General features: G+C 37.9%; 1 protein-coding gene across 1 annotated transcript; it reads left to right on the top strand.

Annotated features, from left to right (window-relative positions):
• Nucleotides 1-6074: 6074 nt before the first annotated feature.
• Nucleotides 6075-11190, top strand: LOC118325212 (potassium voltage-gated channel subfamily V member 2-like). The gene is made up of 2 exons (XM_035657796.1): nucleotides 6075-7746; nucleotides 10009-11190. The coding sequence occupies exons 1-2, from the start codon at nucleotides 6412-6414 to the stop codon at nucleotides 10288-10290; spliced, it is 1617 nt and encodes a 538-aa protein (XP_035513689.1). The 5' UTR covers nucleotides 6075-6411; the 3' UTR covers nucleotides 10291-11190.
• The last annotated feature ends 1011 nt before the right edge of the window (nucleotides 11191-12201 follow it).

The following is a 12201-nucleotide window of genomic DNA, read 5'->3' on the forward strand; positions in this document are numbered from 1 at the left end:
ACATTAACACATAAAACACAAACTTATCACAAATAAAACAGATAAAATGCTGAAAGTTAACAAACACACAGCAGATGTATTTATTACCGGTTATAACATTAATATTTAATATATTTATATAGTTTAAAGGCAGGATACAGTGTGTTAATGGGGGGGGGGGGCACAGCAACCCCCAACCCCCCCCACCAGCAGCCATTCAGAGGAAACACTGCTCCTCATAACCACCGATAATAAACAACAACATTTAATAAAAACATCCAGCCTCCAACCCCCACAGTCGAGTACAGCGACCCGACAATCGGAGCCTGTCGCCGGGGAGCGGAGCGGAGCCTCCAGCCTGTAGCCGTTAGCCGCTGTTAGCTCCCAACCGAGCTAGCCCGTTAGCTTCACTTTACCGCTTGTCTTCAGTTGACACTTTCCCGCGTCTCGATTTCCGCTAACCTAAAAGCGATACGCTTTCCTAACGAGAGACAGTCACCGGACAGAGAGCCAGCGTCCTACCGACCGGCAGTGGATGTGAAGAGGGGGAACAGCTTACCTTCAGCCCGCCACGGACCTCAACAACCTTGATTTCCCTTTAAAAACACCGATTTCTGAGCAGAGGATGCTAACACAGCTTCCGGTTGGGCTTTTCAAAATAAGACAACGTGGTTAGTTTATTGTGAGAATGTTTTTTTTTTTTTTTTTAAAGGAAATTAGAAAAATATTATTTATTTTTACATTAATATGAGTGTTTGGTTATAGAAGGTGCTCTGCAGTGATAGTTAAATATAAATGTATTCAGACAAACTCAAAAAGTAGATCAGTTAGGAGGATAATATTAAATACCAGCGGGATAAATTACTTAATATGTCAGATTAATTTACATTAATAGGTTCTGTGTGTGTTCAGTGCAGTTTGTCTTTATATGATTGTTTTTTTGAGGTAAATATGGCGCTTTTATTTTCGCACAAGCTCATGATCTCTGGTCTTTAACTTTAACTTGACGCAGCAGAGCTCAGTGTATTCCTGCTCTGACTGTGTCTCTTATTAATGAGGAGTTTGATGTATATCTGATAATTGTTTAAGTACACTAACAATACACTTTCCCTTTTTAAAATATGTGTAAAAAAATAATGTTTTTATTGTTCTTTCATATTTTGTTTCATCTCTCTACATTTTAATTGTTTAAATCTATATTTACTTTGTGTATTTATGCTTTTATAAACTATCTTTGCACATATTGTATTATATCATATCATATCGCTGTGGTTGTCAGAAGAACTTTTTCTACCATTCAGTAAAAGGATATTAGTCCTCTGTATTTTACTGTATAAACAAAAGTTTTTACCATCAAAAGAAGCTGTTTTGCCTCATGAAAATACCACAAATGATGTATAAATAAAGTTTTTGCCACAAGATATAAGAGTGTTTTACTGTTAAAGAAACTATATTTAAACTATTTACAGTCTTTTACTGTCGTGGTTTTTACATTTTTCACTGTAGTGCTTTATTTTATTTGTCTAAAATCGAATAAATAAGCATCAAAATTACATTTGCGGCTGATAAATAACTTGTAAAGACTTTAAAATCACTTCCTGTATTGAGTCTCGATGTCAGTCAGCCGAAGGCCTTTCTCACAGCGGATATTTGGACTGATCATAACAGGAGACAGGTGCACAGGTGTAATTAATTACAGTAATTATAACAGCTGTCCAATCAGAGCTGCTGTTTGGCTTCATCTAATGTGACAGAAAACAAATGAAGACTTAGATGGAATATGAAAAGCAATTTAATCACCAATTTATTCTGCATTATTACATCAAACTCTGTGTTTGGAAGATATGCGAAGGACTACATTTCTGGACTGATTTTGGACTTATTAAAGCCAGCAGAGCTACAGCACTATATGAAGAGTGTGACAGTGAGGGAGCTTTCAGTCTGCAGACTAACTTTACATTACTGAGAGCGAGTAGAAAGACTTTGTTACATAAATATCATTAAATATGGAAATATTGGCTTCTGAAAGGAGTAAACATGCATATGGAAATGTTTCTATCTGATATTGGTGCAAGCTGTGTATGTTTATCTGATGGGATGTTATAACATAAGATGTTTATCCAGGTTCAACAGTATTATAAATATGTATTACACAGTACAGTGACTGTGATAGCACCACCTGCTGGAGAGAGCAGCCACTGCACTCTATGTGACACAGATACCAAATCTTTATTCTTTATTCTTACATTAGATCTAAATCAGCTTCCTCAGAGTGGTCGCTTGTCTTCCTGTGGTCCACACAAAGTTAAGTGATCCCTTATTGATCCCCGTAGGTAAATTCCTTCTATGTATTTGACCCGTACGTTATAATAAAAACAAACAACATCAATAAAACAAGAAAATGCAAAACAAGCCAAATATAAAACTCATAAAATAAGTGGAATGATTCCACATATGCAACAATAAACATCTGCAATAGAAACAAAACCAAAATAGTCACAAATACAACATCAAAAACATGAATAAAAACAACTGACAAAGGTTTCAAAACAGCAAAAACATCTATTTAAGATTATTTTGTGACTTTTGGAAAGAACATGTTTGATCTGTCTAGTTGGAGAGGAGAGAACATAGTATCTATAAAGAACAGTTCTCATCATACAGGTTGTCTGTTATAGTTTCCCACTAAAGAAGAGTGGTTTATTATTCCAGACGACACTTTGCATGAAAAACACAAGTCTAGATTTTAATTTAGCTTCCACAGTTAGCTGAGATAATCCTTCATCTCACACACATCAGCACAGAAAGAGCGATGGAGAACTCATCTGGCTGCTCCGTTCTGTGTAATCTGAAGCTTTATAAAACCTGAAAATGAACAATTCAACCAAAACTCAGATAAGCAAAACTTGCCACAGTAAATTACAAAGTATTCAATTTACATAATCAACAATATTTGTCAGGTGAATCTTATTATATATTCACAATGACTCACACTGAGCTCACAGAAACAACTCCTGAACAGTCTGTTAATTAATGCTGCAGAAACAATGAATCCAATCACAGAGTCGATGTGTCACCACTGACATTCAGGACAGGAAGGTGTCTAACATCTTTATTCACTGTCAACCACTCAACTCCATCCTTTAGCATTAGTGTGTCCATCACTTCCAATTATATTTTATAGGATTCATTGATTCATGTTGGTGGTAAAAGAACATTTTCCCCTCGAGGTGCAATATTTAAATCCGTTTTAATTCTCAAACTGATTTTAACTGTTGATCTAATTTATTTATGATCAGCTGAAAGGGAGGTAAACTTCAGATTATACCTGATTGTACCCGTATGTGGTCAAATAAGTGTAAATTTAGACATTACATGATCAAACTTTATGGAGCAGTGCTACAGAGTGTAAACTGTGGATAAAACCAAAAACCTGAGGATGTCTGATTATAATCACATCAGCAGAGGTCAGGTAAAGCACGAGCATTTATTGTTACTCCACAATCAGTGTTTTTGATTTCTCCGCTGTAAATAACAGCACATAGGTGTAAAGAATGTATACGACAGGAGGTTTTATGAACCTACATGAGGGATTATAACCTACATTCTTGTTTTTTCTAAGCAGCTTTGAAGGGACTTTACTGAATTTGATCCGTAAATCTTGCGGACAATAGTGATGACAGGAAACCGTGCACAGGGAGAGCAGATGATATTAATCCCAGTGAAATGCCGGTATAGAGATATCCATTAATACTTTGTTTAACTATCCTGTTACTGGGTCAATAAGGAGAAAAAATCTAAATATAAATACACTTCTTTCTCCTGCATAGTAATAACTGCAGTAGCAGTAAATAGAGGCAAAACTGATTATTTTGGTCCACCTGTGTTTGTCCTGTTGATGTTTGACTTTGAAGTAAAAAAGTAAAAAATCCAAAAAACCAAAACCTCCTGCTGTTACAGACAAGGTTAATACTAAATTAAATGCACTGCCCTTTAGTATGCTATCTTTTAATTTCACTTTATGACTTTTGACCCACTATGGGTAATATTTAATTATATTTTAACACAGGGGTCTCAAACTCAAATTAGCTTTAGTCTGGGAAGACGGAAATGTCTCGTGGGTCGGTAGTTTGAGATTCCTGTTTTAGGGAGTTACAGCATCTGTCAGTTATTAGAATAATGATAAAGTATAAATTAAAGATAAATATATAAATAAATATGAAGGCAAATTGTGCACACAGCAACCATAGCCAGCAGAGGAAGCACAAGTACTTTACTGTATTTAAAGGTCCAGTGTGTCACATTTAGGAACATCTATTGTTAGAAATGGAATATAAGTATGTTTTTATTATTCAATAATTAAAATAAAAATCATTGTGTTTTCGTCACCTTAGAATGAGTCGCCTTCATTTGAGCGGCCACCAGATCCTACACACTGGACCTTTAAGTCGTTTCAACCAATCCCAGTGTATTCAGTCAACTATTTTCTTTTAGCTCCTATATTTTTACACACATCTACTTTCTACCCCTTACATTTTAAAAACAGACTCATTAGTTTTATTGCATTTCAGGTTGTCGCATCTTTGCGCTCCTTCCCAACAACAAGACTTTTACACAAATATCTACTTCTACTGTGGGTACTCTTGCCACCTCTGACACTAAAATTAGACCTCACAATATATCACCTTGCCTACTGTATCGCAATATATTAAAATATATTAAATTGCAACCCCTGTATCGTGGTATGTATCATATTGCCAGATTATTGCCCTAACTGACAGTCCAGCAGCCTAAAGACAGATTTACTCCTGGACAACGTGTATGGTCTGGGACAGTGGTTCCCAACCTTTTTCCTGGAGGGACCCCTTTTCTATTTCATATTCCTCGTTTAGGGAACTTTTTATACACAATTCTCTGTCTGTATTATGTATTTTAAAAAAAAATAATTTTTAACAATCATACAGACTTAATAGCCTTCTTTTGACAAATTCAATGTTTTCTTCTCCCTGATGCTTGGCCATTGTTCTATTAGACAATATCCTTAGTTTTCTTCACAGAAGTGAACAAAATCCTGAGATATAGACCACCCGCTTTATATTTTTTAAGTTTTCTAACACGCCTTAAAATCAAGAAGCTTCCCCCATGAAGCTTTGGCAACCCCTAGTCAGGGTCCTGACCCCCAGATTAGAAACCACCAACAAAAGACTTCTTCAGTCTGTCTGATGAGCAGGACTGAGACAGTGCCATTTACACAACAATATCTAAAGCTTTACAAACACTGTCTGTGGTCACTTGCTGTGAGACCCTGTGGTTTGCAGGACAAATCAAGTTCACCTCCTGTTCTTTTGACACGCTGCACTAACAAGACTAGCTTAAGTCTGGCAGCTCTATTTAAATGTCACTGCTTTAGCAAACCTAAATCCTTAATTGTTTTAACTTGTCAGCGGTGGTTGGCACCTGGAAGGTAAATAAAGGTTAATATGGGTCATAATGTCATCGGCCAGTGGCCTCGCAGAACGCCATCAGCAGGACAATAATCTGATATCCAGTAAGAAGATTCAATTATGAGAGGAAAGTTATGTTGGATACTTCTATTGTGTAGAAATTCCCTCTGGTTAAGTTATTAATGCCTGTTAATAAGATGATGTCACAACTTTATTTATATATCAATAAAAAGCTAAAGATTAAATGGCCTCGACTCACTTCATGTCCTGAAGATTTCTGCACCCCCTCCCAATCAGGAAGTAGGCTAATGCTTAAAGCCTTTATCCTCTTTTATGTATCCACAAGCCTTCCTTTGTTCCCCTGCAGTATAGGAGTCTTAAAGCATTGCACAATAAAAACCAACATGAACAATTTATTGTGAATTTGAAGAAACTTAACCAAAAAAAAAAAGTACGGTATTTTTTAAAGTATCTACTAAGAAAAAAAAGTGTTTCTTTCCTCAAAAAGAATGAAAAAAAAGGAGACATGCAATGGTATTTTCCAATAATAGCCTTCCAATATGACTTCCTTGAGTAATCTGTAGGGATTTTATAAAGATTAATGTGTGCGTTCATATGCGTCCATAAATACCATAAATGTGAGGAAAACAACACAGCTTGTTGTCAATGATTCTGTCTTTAAATCACCAAAATCAGGTGTGAGCACCATAAACTCATGAAGGGTTTATGAAATGAAAGCAGGTGAATTCATGATGGGCATTTGTTGAGATGTACCACACAGCCAACGTCATGTCAGCCAGGCAGCTCAGCAGAGGATAATAGTATTTAGATGTCCTGTAAGCACGCGGATCCTCTCAGTCAGCAACATTAATGGGGCCATGAGGCATCCTGCTCATGTCCTCCAATGCTTAGGTGCAGTGGGTATTAGACAGCAGTAATGCTGGCTGGTCTGAGCGTGCTGCCTGCTGTGTAGTCTGGGGGGATCAACATGGGGAGCACCAGCAAGGTGGCTAACTTGTGGAACAGGAGACAGAGTCTCTTCCCCAACTACAAAGTCAGTGATTCAGACATTCAACGAAGACCCTCGGAGATTGCTTATCCGCTAGCCAAGGAAAGCTGCGTGAAGACATGGAACTCCATGCAGGATCTGAGCAGGGACATCTACGACATTTACGCAGAGTATGAGGACGAAGAGGACGACTGTGCGCCGTACGGCTTCTCCAAGCAGGTCTCACCCTCCAAGAAGAACTACGTGATCAACATCAATGTAGGAGGGAAGCCCTACCAGATAGCCTACAAGATGGCTGCCAAGTATCCCAAGACCAGAATAGGACGACTGGCCACCTACACGGACCACAACATGAAGCTGGACCTGTGCGATGACTACACTGTGACCAACAATGAGTACTTCTTCGACAGGGACCCAGACGTCTTCCACAGCATCTTCAACTTCTACAGGACCGGTGTGCTGTGGATCAAGGACGAGTTGTGTCCCCGCAACTTCCTGGAGGAGATCAACTACTGGGGCGTGAGGATCAAGAACACCCACCGCTGCTGCCGCATCTCCTTCGAGGAGAGGCAGGACGATTTGAACGAGCAGCTGAAGATCCAGAGGGAGCTGGAGGCGGAGGTGGAGATCGAGGAGAACGAGGAGCTCTTTCATGACATGTTCATCGGCCAGCAGCGGCGAGCCATCTGGAACTTGATGGAGAAGCCGTTCTCGTCCATCAAGGCCAAGCTGATGGCGTTGGCCTCCAGCCTGTTCGTCCTGATCTCCCTGGTGGCTATGACGCTCAACACTGTGGAGGAGATGCAGTACAGAACTGCCAAAGGTCAGCTCAGTGGGAAGACATACTGGGAATACGTGGAGTCCATGTGCATCGCCTTCTTCACCATGGAGTACCTGCTCCGTCTGGTGTCCACTCCTGACCTCAAATCCTTCAGCAGGAGTGTGCTCAACACCGTGGACCTGATCGCCATCCTGCCTCAGTATCTGCAGGGCATCCTGGAGTTCTTTGACAACGAGGAAAACTACATGAAGCACGAGGCTGACATGCAGGCGGTGGGACAGGTGGGGAAACTGGGCCAAGTGCTGCGGATCATGAGACTGATGCGAATCTTTCGTATCTTGAAGCTGGCGCGACACTCCACGGGTCTGCGGGCGTTTGGCTTCACTCTGCGTCAGTGCTACCAGCAAGTGGGCTGCCTCTTCCTCTTCATTGCCATGGGCATCTTCAGCTTCTCTGCCATGGTTTACACCGTGGAGCACGACATGCCGCAAACAAACTTCACCAGCATTCCTGCAGCTTGGTGGTGGGCATCTGTAAGTACATTTTTGTGCGATTTAAAGGCTGCCTGTGGACTGATTTCTATGTTTCTATGTAGAGATAAGGGTCAAAAGATGTGATGTTTATCCTCCTCTCTGCTTCCCTACAGTGTCAACACTAGCTAACGTTAAGCTTATAAATGAGAGAGTCTGCTAACATCTACAAACCAAACCTTCAAATCCAAGCTGGGGTTGTTCGGTTGCCTTTGTCTTGGCTGCACGGTGTGGGTCTGTGTTGTGTTGGTTGTTGTAAACAGCGAGTTAGTTAGTAGCATGGAGCTAATGGTCCAAATAAAATACCGAAACTCTCTACAACAAAGGTGGATGTGTGAATGTACAAGAAATACAGAAAGCACAGAAGTATTACAATTAAATCTAAAATAAATCACTTTCCTGAGAAGAAACCTAAGAAACCTCTTATATAAGTTAAATAAAGTGCACTGTCACTGGATTACTTCCGTGCTGACAGTCCCTGGTTGGTGAGTTAACTGTGTAATGTCATCAGATTACTCTGCTTACAAAACACAATGAGGTCTCCTACAGGATGTGTCAGCTCGTGCTTCAGTGTGTGTGACTGCTGTGAAGATTCAATCTACAGCTCGTATATTTATTGGTATATTTACTGATTTATTCTTGGCACCTGGTCAGTTTAACAGGTTGGAATAACCTGATTAATGTCTGCTGCACGTCTTTATCTGAGTTGCCTGCTGCTACGAATAAACCTGTTAACAGATCATTCCCCTCCATCTTTAACTGAGCGTTAGAATCTTACTTCTAATCCAGGGGAAGGAAATGATAATCCTCAAAGTCATAGTAATGGTTATATAGTAAAGAAGTCCTGTTGGATTCACATGCAGAGGGGATTGTGAGGACCCAGATCAGTCAGTCTGTGAGCAGGATATCCAATAAATCTATGAATGGATTCTCACAAAACGTTTTTGGAAAGGTGGACGAGGGACATCGTGACATTCGCGTTTGAAAGAATCAAAAATGGGATTGGTAGAATTAGTTCTTCACAACATCATAACTATCTGAAGGGATTTGGTCCTTGGACTGGTTTTTGAGCTTTTATTGAGTATTATTGTGAACATAATTGGTCATTTTTATTTAATAACTGTCATTACAAAGACTACCCACAGTTCACAACACTAAGTGGGAGATACTGACGCCTTGATAAAAGTCTCTCAGCCCACAAAAGAGATTTATTACTGTGTTAAGGCTAACATAAACATTCATTTGGTAGCTCAAAATATGATGTAAACACAGTTTTAATCAGCACTGCAAACATTTCAGTGAGTAACAGTTAAATTTAAGTAGGATTTTCTGTTAATACTAAATGTATAAAGCATGTAACGTACAGTAAACTCTGCACTGACTGAAGACCAAGCAGCAACAGTGCAGTAACAAAACCTGCAGTTCCTCTAACCACCACTAGAGGCTGGCTCCAGCAGTGAGTTAATCCCCATAAGGCTCCATTTTAAAATGCTCAACTGTACAGCAAAAATGTATTTGTATTTCAAACTCCTTATAACATTATTTACAGGGATATATTAATAGATCAATTAACAGATATATTAAATTATATTAAGGTCTGTAATTATGTAGAAATGTGTTATTTTATTTTTTAATCATCTTCAAAATGTGGTTTGTCTGTTCAACATAGATTAGTCTAGCACGTAGCATATCTAAGTACAGGAAAGGAGGAAGTTGACGGAGGTTTGCTCAACTGTTATTGGATCACAGAGCCAAAGGGGGAGGGGTTTAGGAAGGGTCAGTTGTTAGGGTTTGCTCAGTTTTAACCCATTAATGACTAACGACTATATTCAAAAAAGCCCTAAAGTTCAAGACCTGATTTTCTCGTCTCTAGCATTTAAAGTCGTTCTGAATCCAACTGTACCAAACATTTAATATAACTACTTATAGTTTTTGAGATAAAGCTATTTCTGTAACATAATATACTTATTAGAAGTTACTTATTTTATATTTATTGCATAATGGCGATACTGCACCAATAACATCCCGAGTGTCATTTTTCTGTTTGAATCTATATTGAAACAGTCCAGAATATGTGTATGAAAGTATGTATGTAAAGAAAAGCCTCATACTTTGACCGATTTCAAAACATGTCAATGGATTTGTGCTCAGCTCAGCTCGTACTTTAAGTGCTGTAATCCAGTCGGCCACTGATAATCACTCTCTGCTGTTAATGTACAGTTTATTATAACTGACTGCTCTCTCGCTCTCCTCGCTCCCCTGCAGGTCAGCATCTCCACGGTGGGCTACGGAGACATCTACCCGGAGACCATACTGGGACGCCTCTTTGCTTTCATCTGCATTGCTTTTGGGATCATCCTCAACGGTCTGCCCATATCCATCCTCTTCAACAAGTTCTCAGACTATTACGCCAAACTCAAGTCCAACCAGTACACGGCCTCCACGAAGAAACGCGGGAAGCTGAGATTCGGCAACAGGACCTTAAAGCAGCTCAACCAGTGCTTCGGGACCAACAACTGTCCCACACATTCACTTCCTACTTCATAAAGGAATAATACACTGTAAAACCCTGCAAGAATAGTAGTGTTTGAGGGACTAAAGACGAGGGATCAATCCCCAGAAGTGGCACATCTGGATGTGAAGTCCAGTAAATTGGCAGCTCTTGTTGCTGGGAAGCCGGTGAGGGATATTCACCCTCTCTAAGCCTGTTAGTTTGTGAATGGGAATTTGCCATATGGGGAGAAAATTAAGTTTTAATATTTTGCTTTTTGTACACAGGTAACCATATTTTTGCTACTAAATAGCCAGAAGCATGAAAAGAAAAACAAAAGATGAAAGAAATATCCCCATTCAGTTTGTATATAACATATAACAACTCTAGATTATTATATAGAACAATTACAGTTACACAAGCATTGTTCAAACACACATAAGAAGATCTCAAAGATGGAGGAAGAATTTGGGGGAAATGTGTATAAAATGAACACATCTACAGCGATGCAGCTGCACACATACGTGGGTTTGAATATTTGTCTCAATGTAAGTCGGCTTCAGTGAAGTTGGAGCCAGAATATAAAGAATATTATTAAATCTGAAAGCCTTCTGACTCCCCACAGATACAGATACAGTCAACATCCTGCTGTTTGGGTGGAGAGGTCAAACTATGGAATGAATAAGCTTTTTATTTTCATCGCAGCAGCTCTCAGAGCATCGACCTTTTTGTTTATCTGCATTATAATTCTACGCCTTTTGGAAGATTTGCTTTCAGGGAGCAGCTTAACCAGGAATCAGCAACAAATATCAGTTTATTTCTCTTTTTTTAAGTCTGTGTGCTCACACAGGAGATCTGGTGCGGCTTTTCAAGTGTTTGCAGTGTTCAATAGTTTCGCCTTTACAGTACGCAGAATGATTTACTGACAGTGTGCAACCAGTTCTCAATAAACACTAAACTGCTCATTAAACTGTCGTCCTCATTGACTGAAGTTCATACGTCTCATACGTTCATACGTCTCTACTGGATATTATATTGCACAACACTATTTCTTGGTGTGTAACAAGTTGTAATATTTCAGTTCAGAATCAGAAATATTTGATTAATTATTGATCCCAGGGGGGGAATTCGTTTCTTTACAGTTGCTCACAAGATATTCAAGAAATTATTAATAATAATAAGAATGTTAAAATAGGTATTATATTACAATATCTAACAAAAATATAGAGATATAATAAGAGTCTGTAAATTATAACACAATGTTTGACAATATATAGAAGATAGAAATATATGTGGTACGTTGTATGACAGATTAATAAACAGTAATAATTTCATAACATCAACTGATTTATGTTATTAGAATATAACTTACAGTTTATGTAACAAAAACAATATTTTGTACAGATTATGTGAGTTAAAACCATGTATTTATTTATAAATATTCAGCATTGTGTTGAACAAAATATGCGAATGTATTAGTTTAACAGTATAAAAATATTATTATTATTATTATATATTAATATATTTACACAATATATAACTGTATTAATTGTTTTTAATATACAGTTGAAAACTCAAGAGCATGTGGGAAAATCCTTGAAATTTTATTTTTTTAACATGAAATCAAATTAGCAATTAACAGAAAATATTTGAAGAAAAAATATTAAGATACAATATATCTCCCCAGTTTTATATTTATATTTATATATTACATATTCACATCCTTTCATCTGATGTTAATTTAAAATGTACAAAAGAAACAATATTAATAATAATAATATTGAATTTTATAAAAAAGAAATAATGCCTAAAGAGAAATAAAAACACCCAGTTTAAAACATCTGAGAAAAACAATCTATAAACAATCTATAAATAAATCAATAATCAATCCATAAAAAAATAAATAAACAATGAATAAACAATCTATGAATAAATAAACAATAAATAAATCAATAAACATCAATAAA

Source organism: Morone saxatilis, unplaced genomic scaffold (assembly GCF_004916995.1).
Source record: "Morone saxatilis isolate NCDOM2014 unplaced genomic scaffold, NCSU_SB_2.0 Contig16, whole genome shotgun sequence".
NCBI lineage: Eukaryota > Metazoa > Chordata > Actinopteri > Moronidae > Morone > Morone saxatilis.

Coding starts and splice junctions, on each gene's coding strand:
- LOC118325212 (XM_035657796.1), top strand. CDS start 6,412: ATGGGGAGCACCAGCAAGGTGGCTAACTTGTGGAACAGGAGACAGAGT. Junction 7,747..10,008: donor CAGCTTGGTGGTGGGCATCT/GTAAGTACATTT, acceptor GCTCCCCTGCAG/GTCAGCATCTCCACGGTGGG.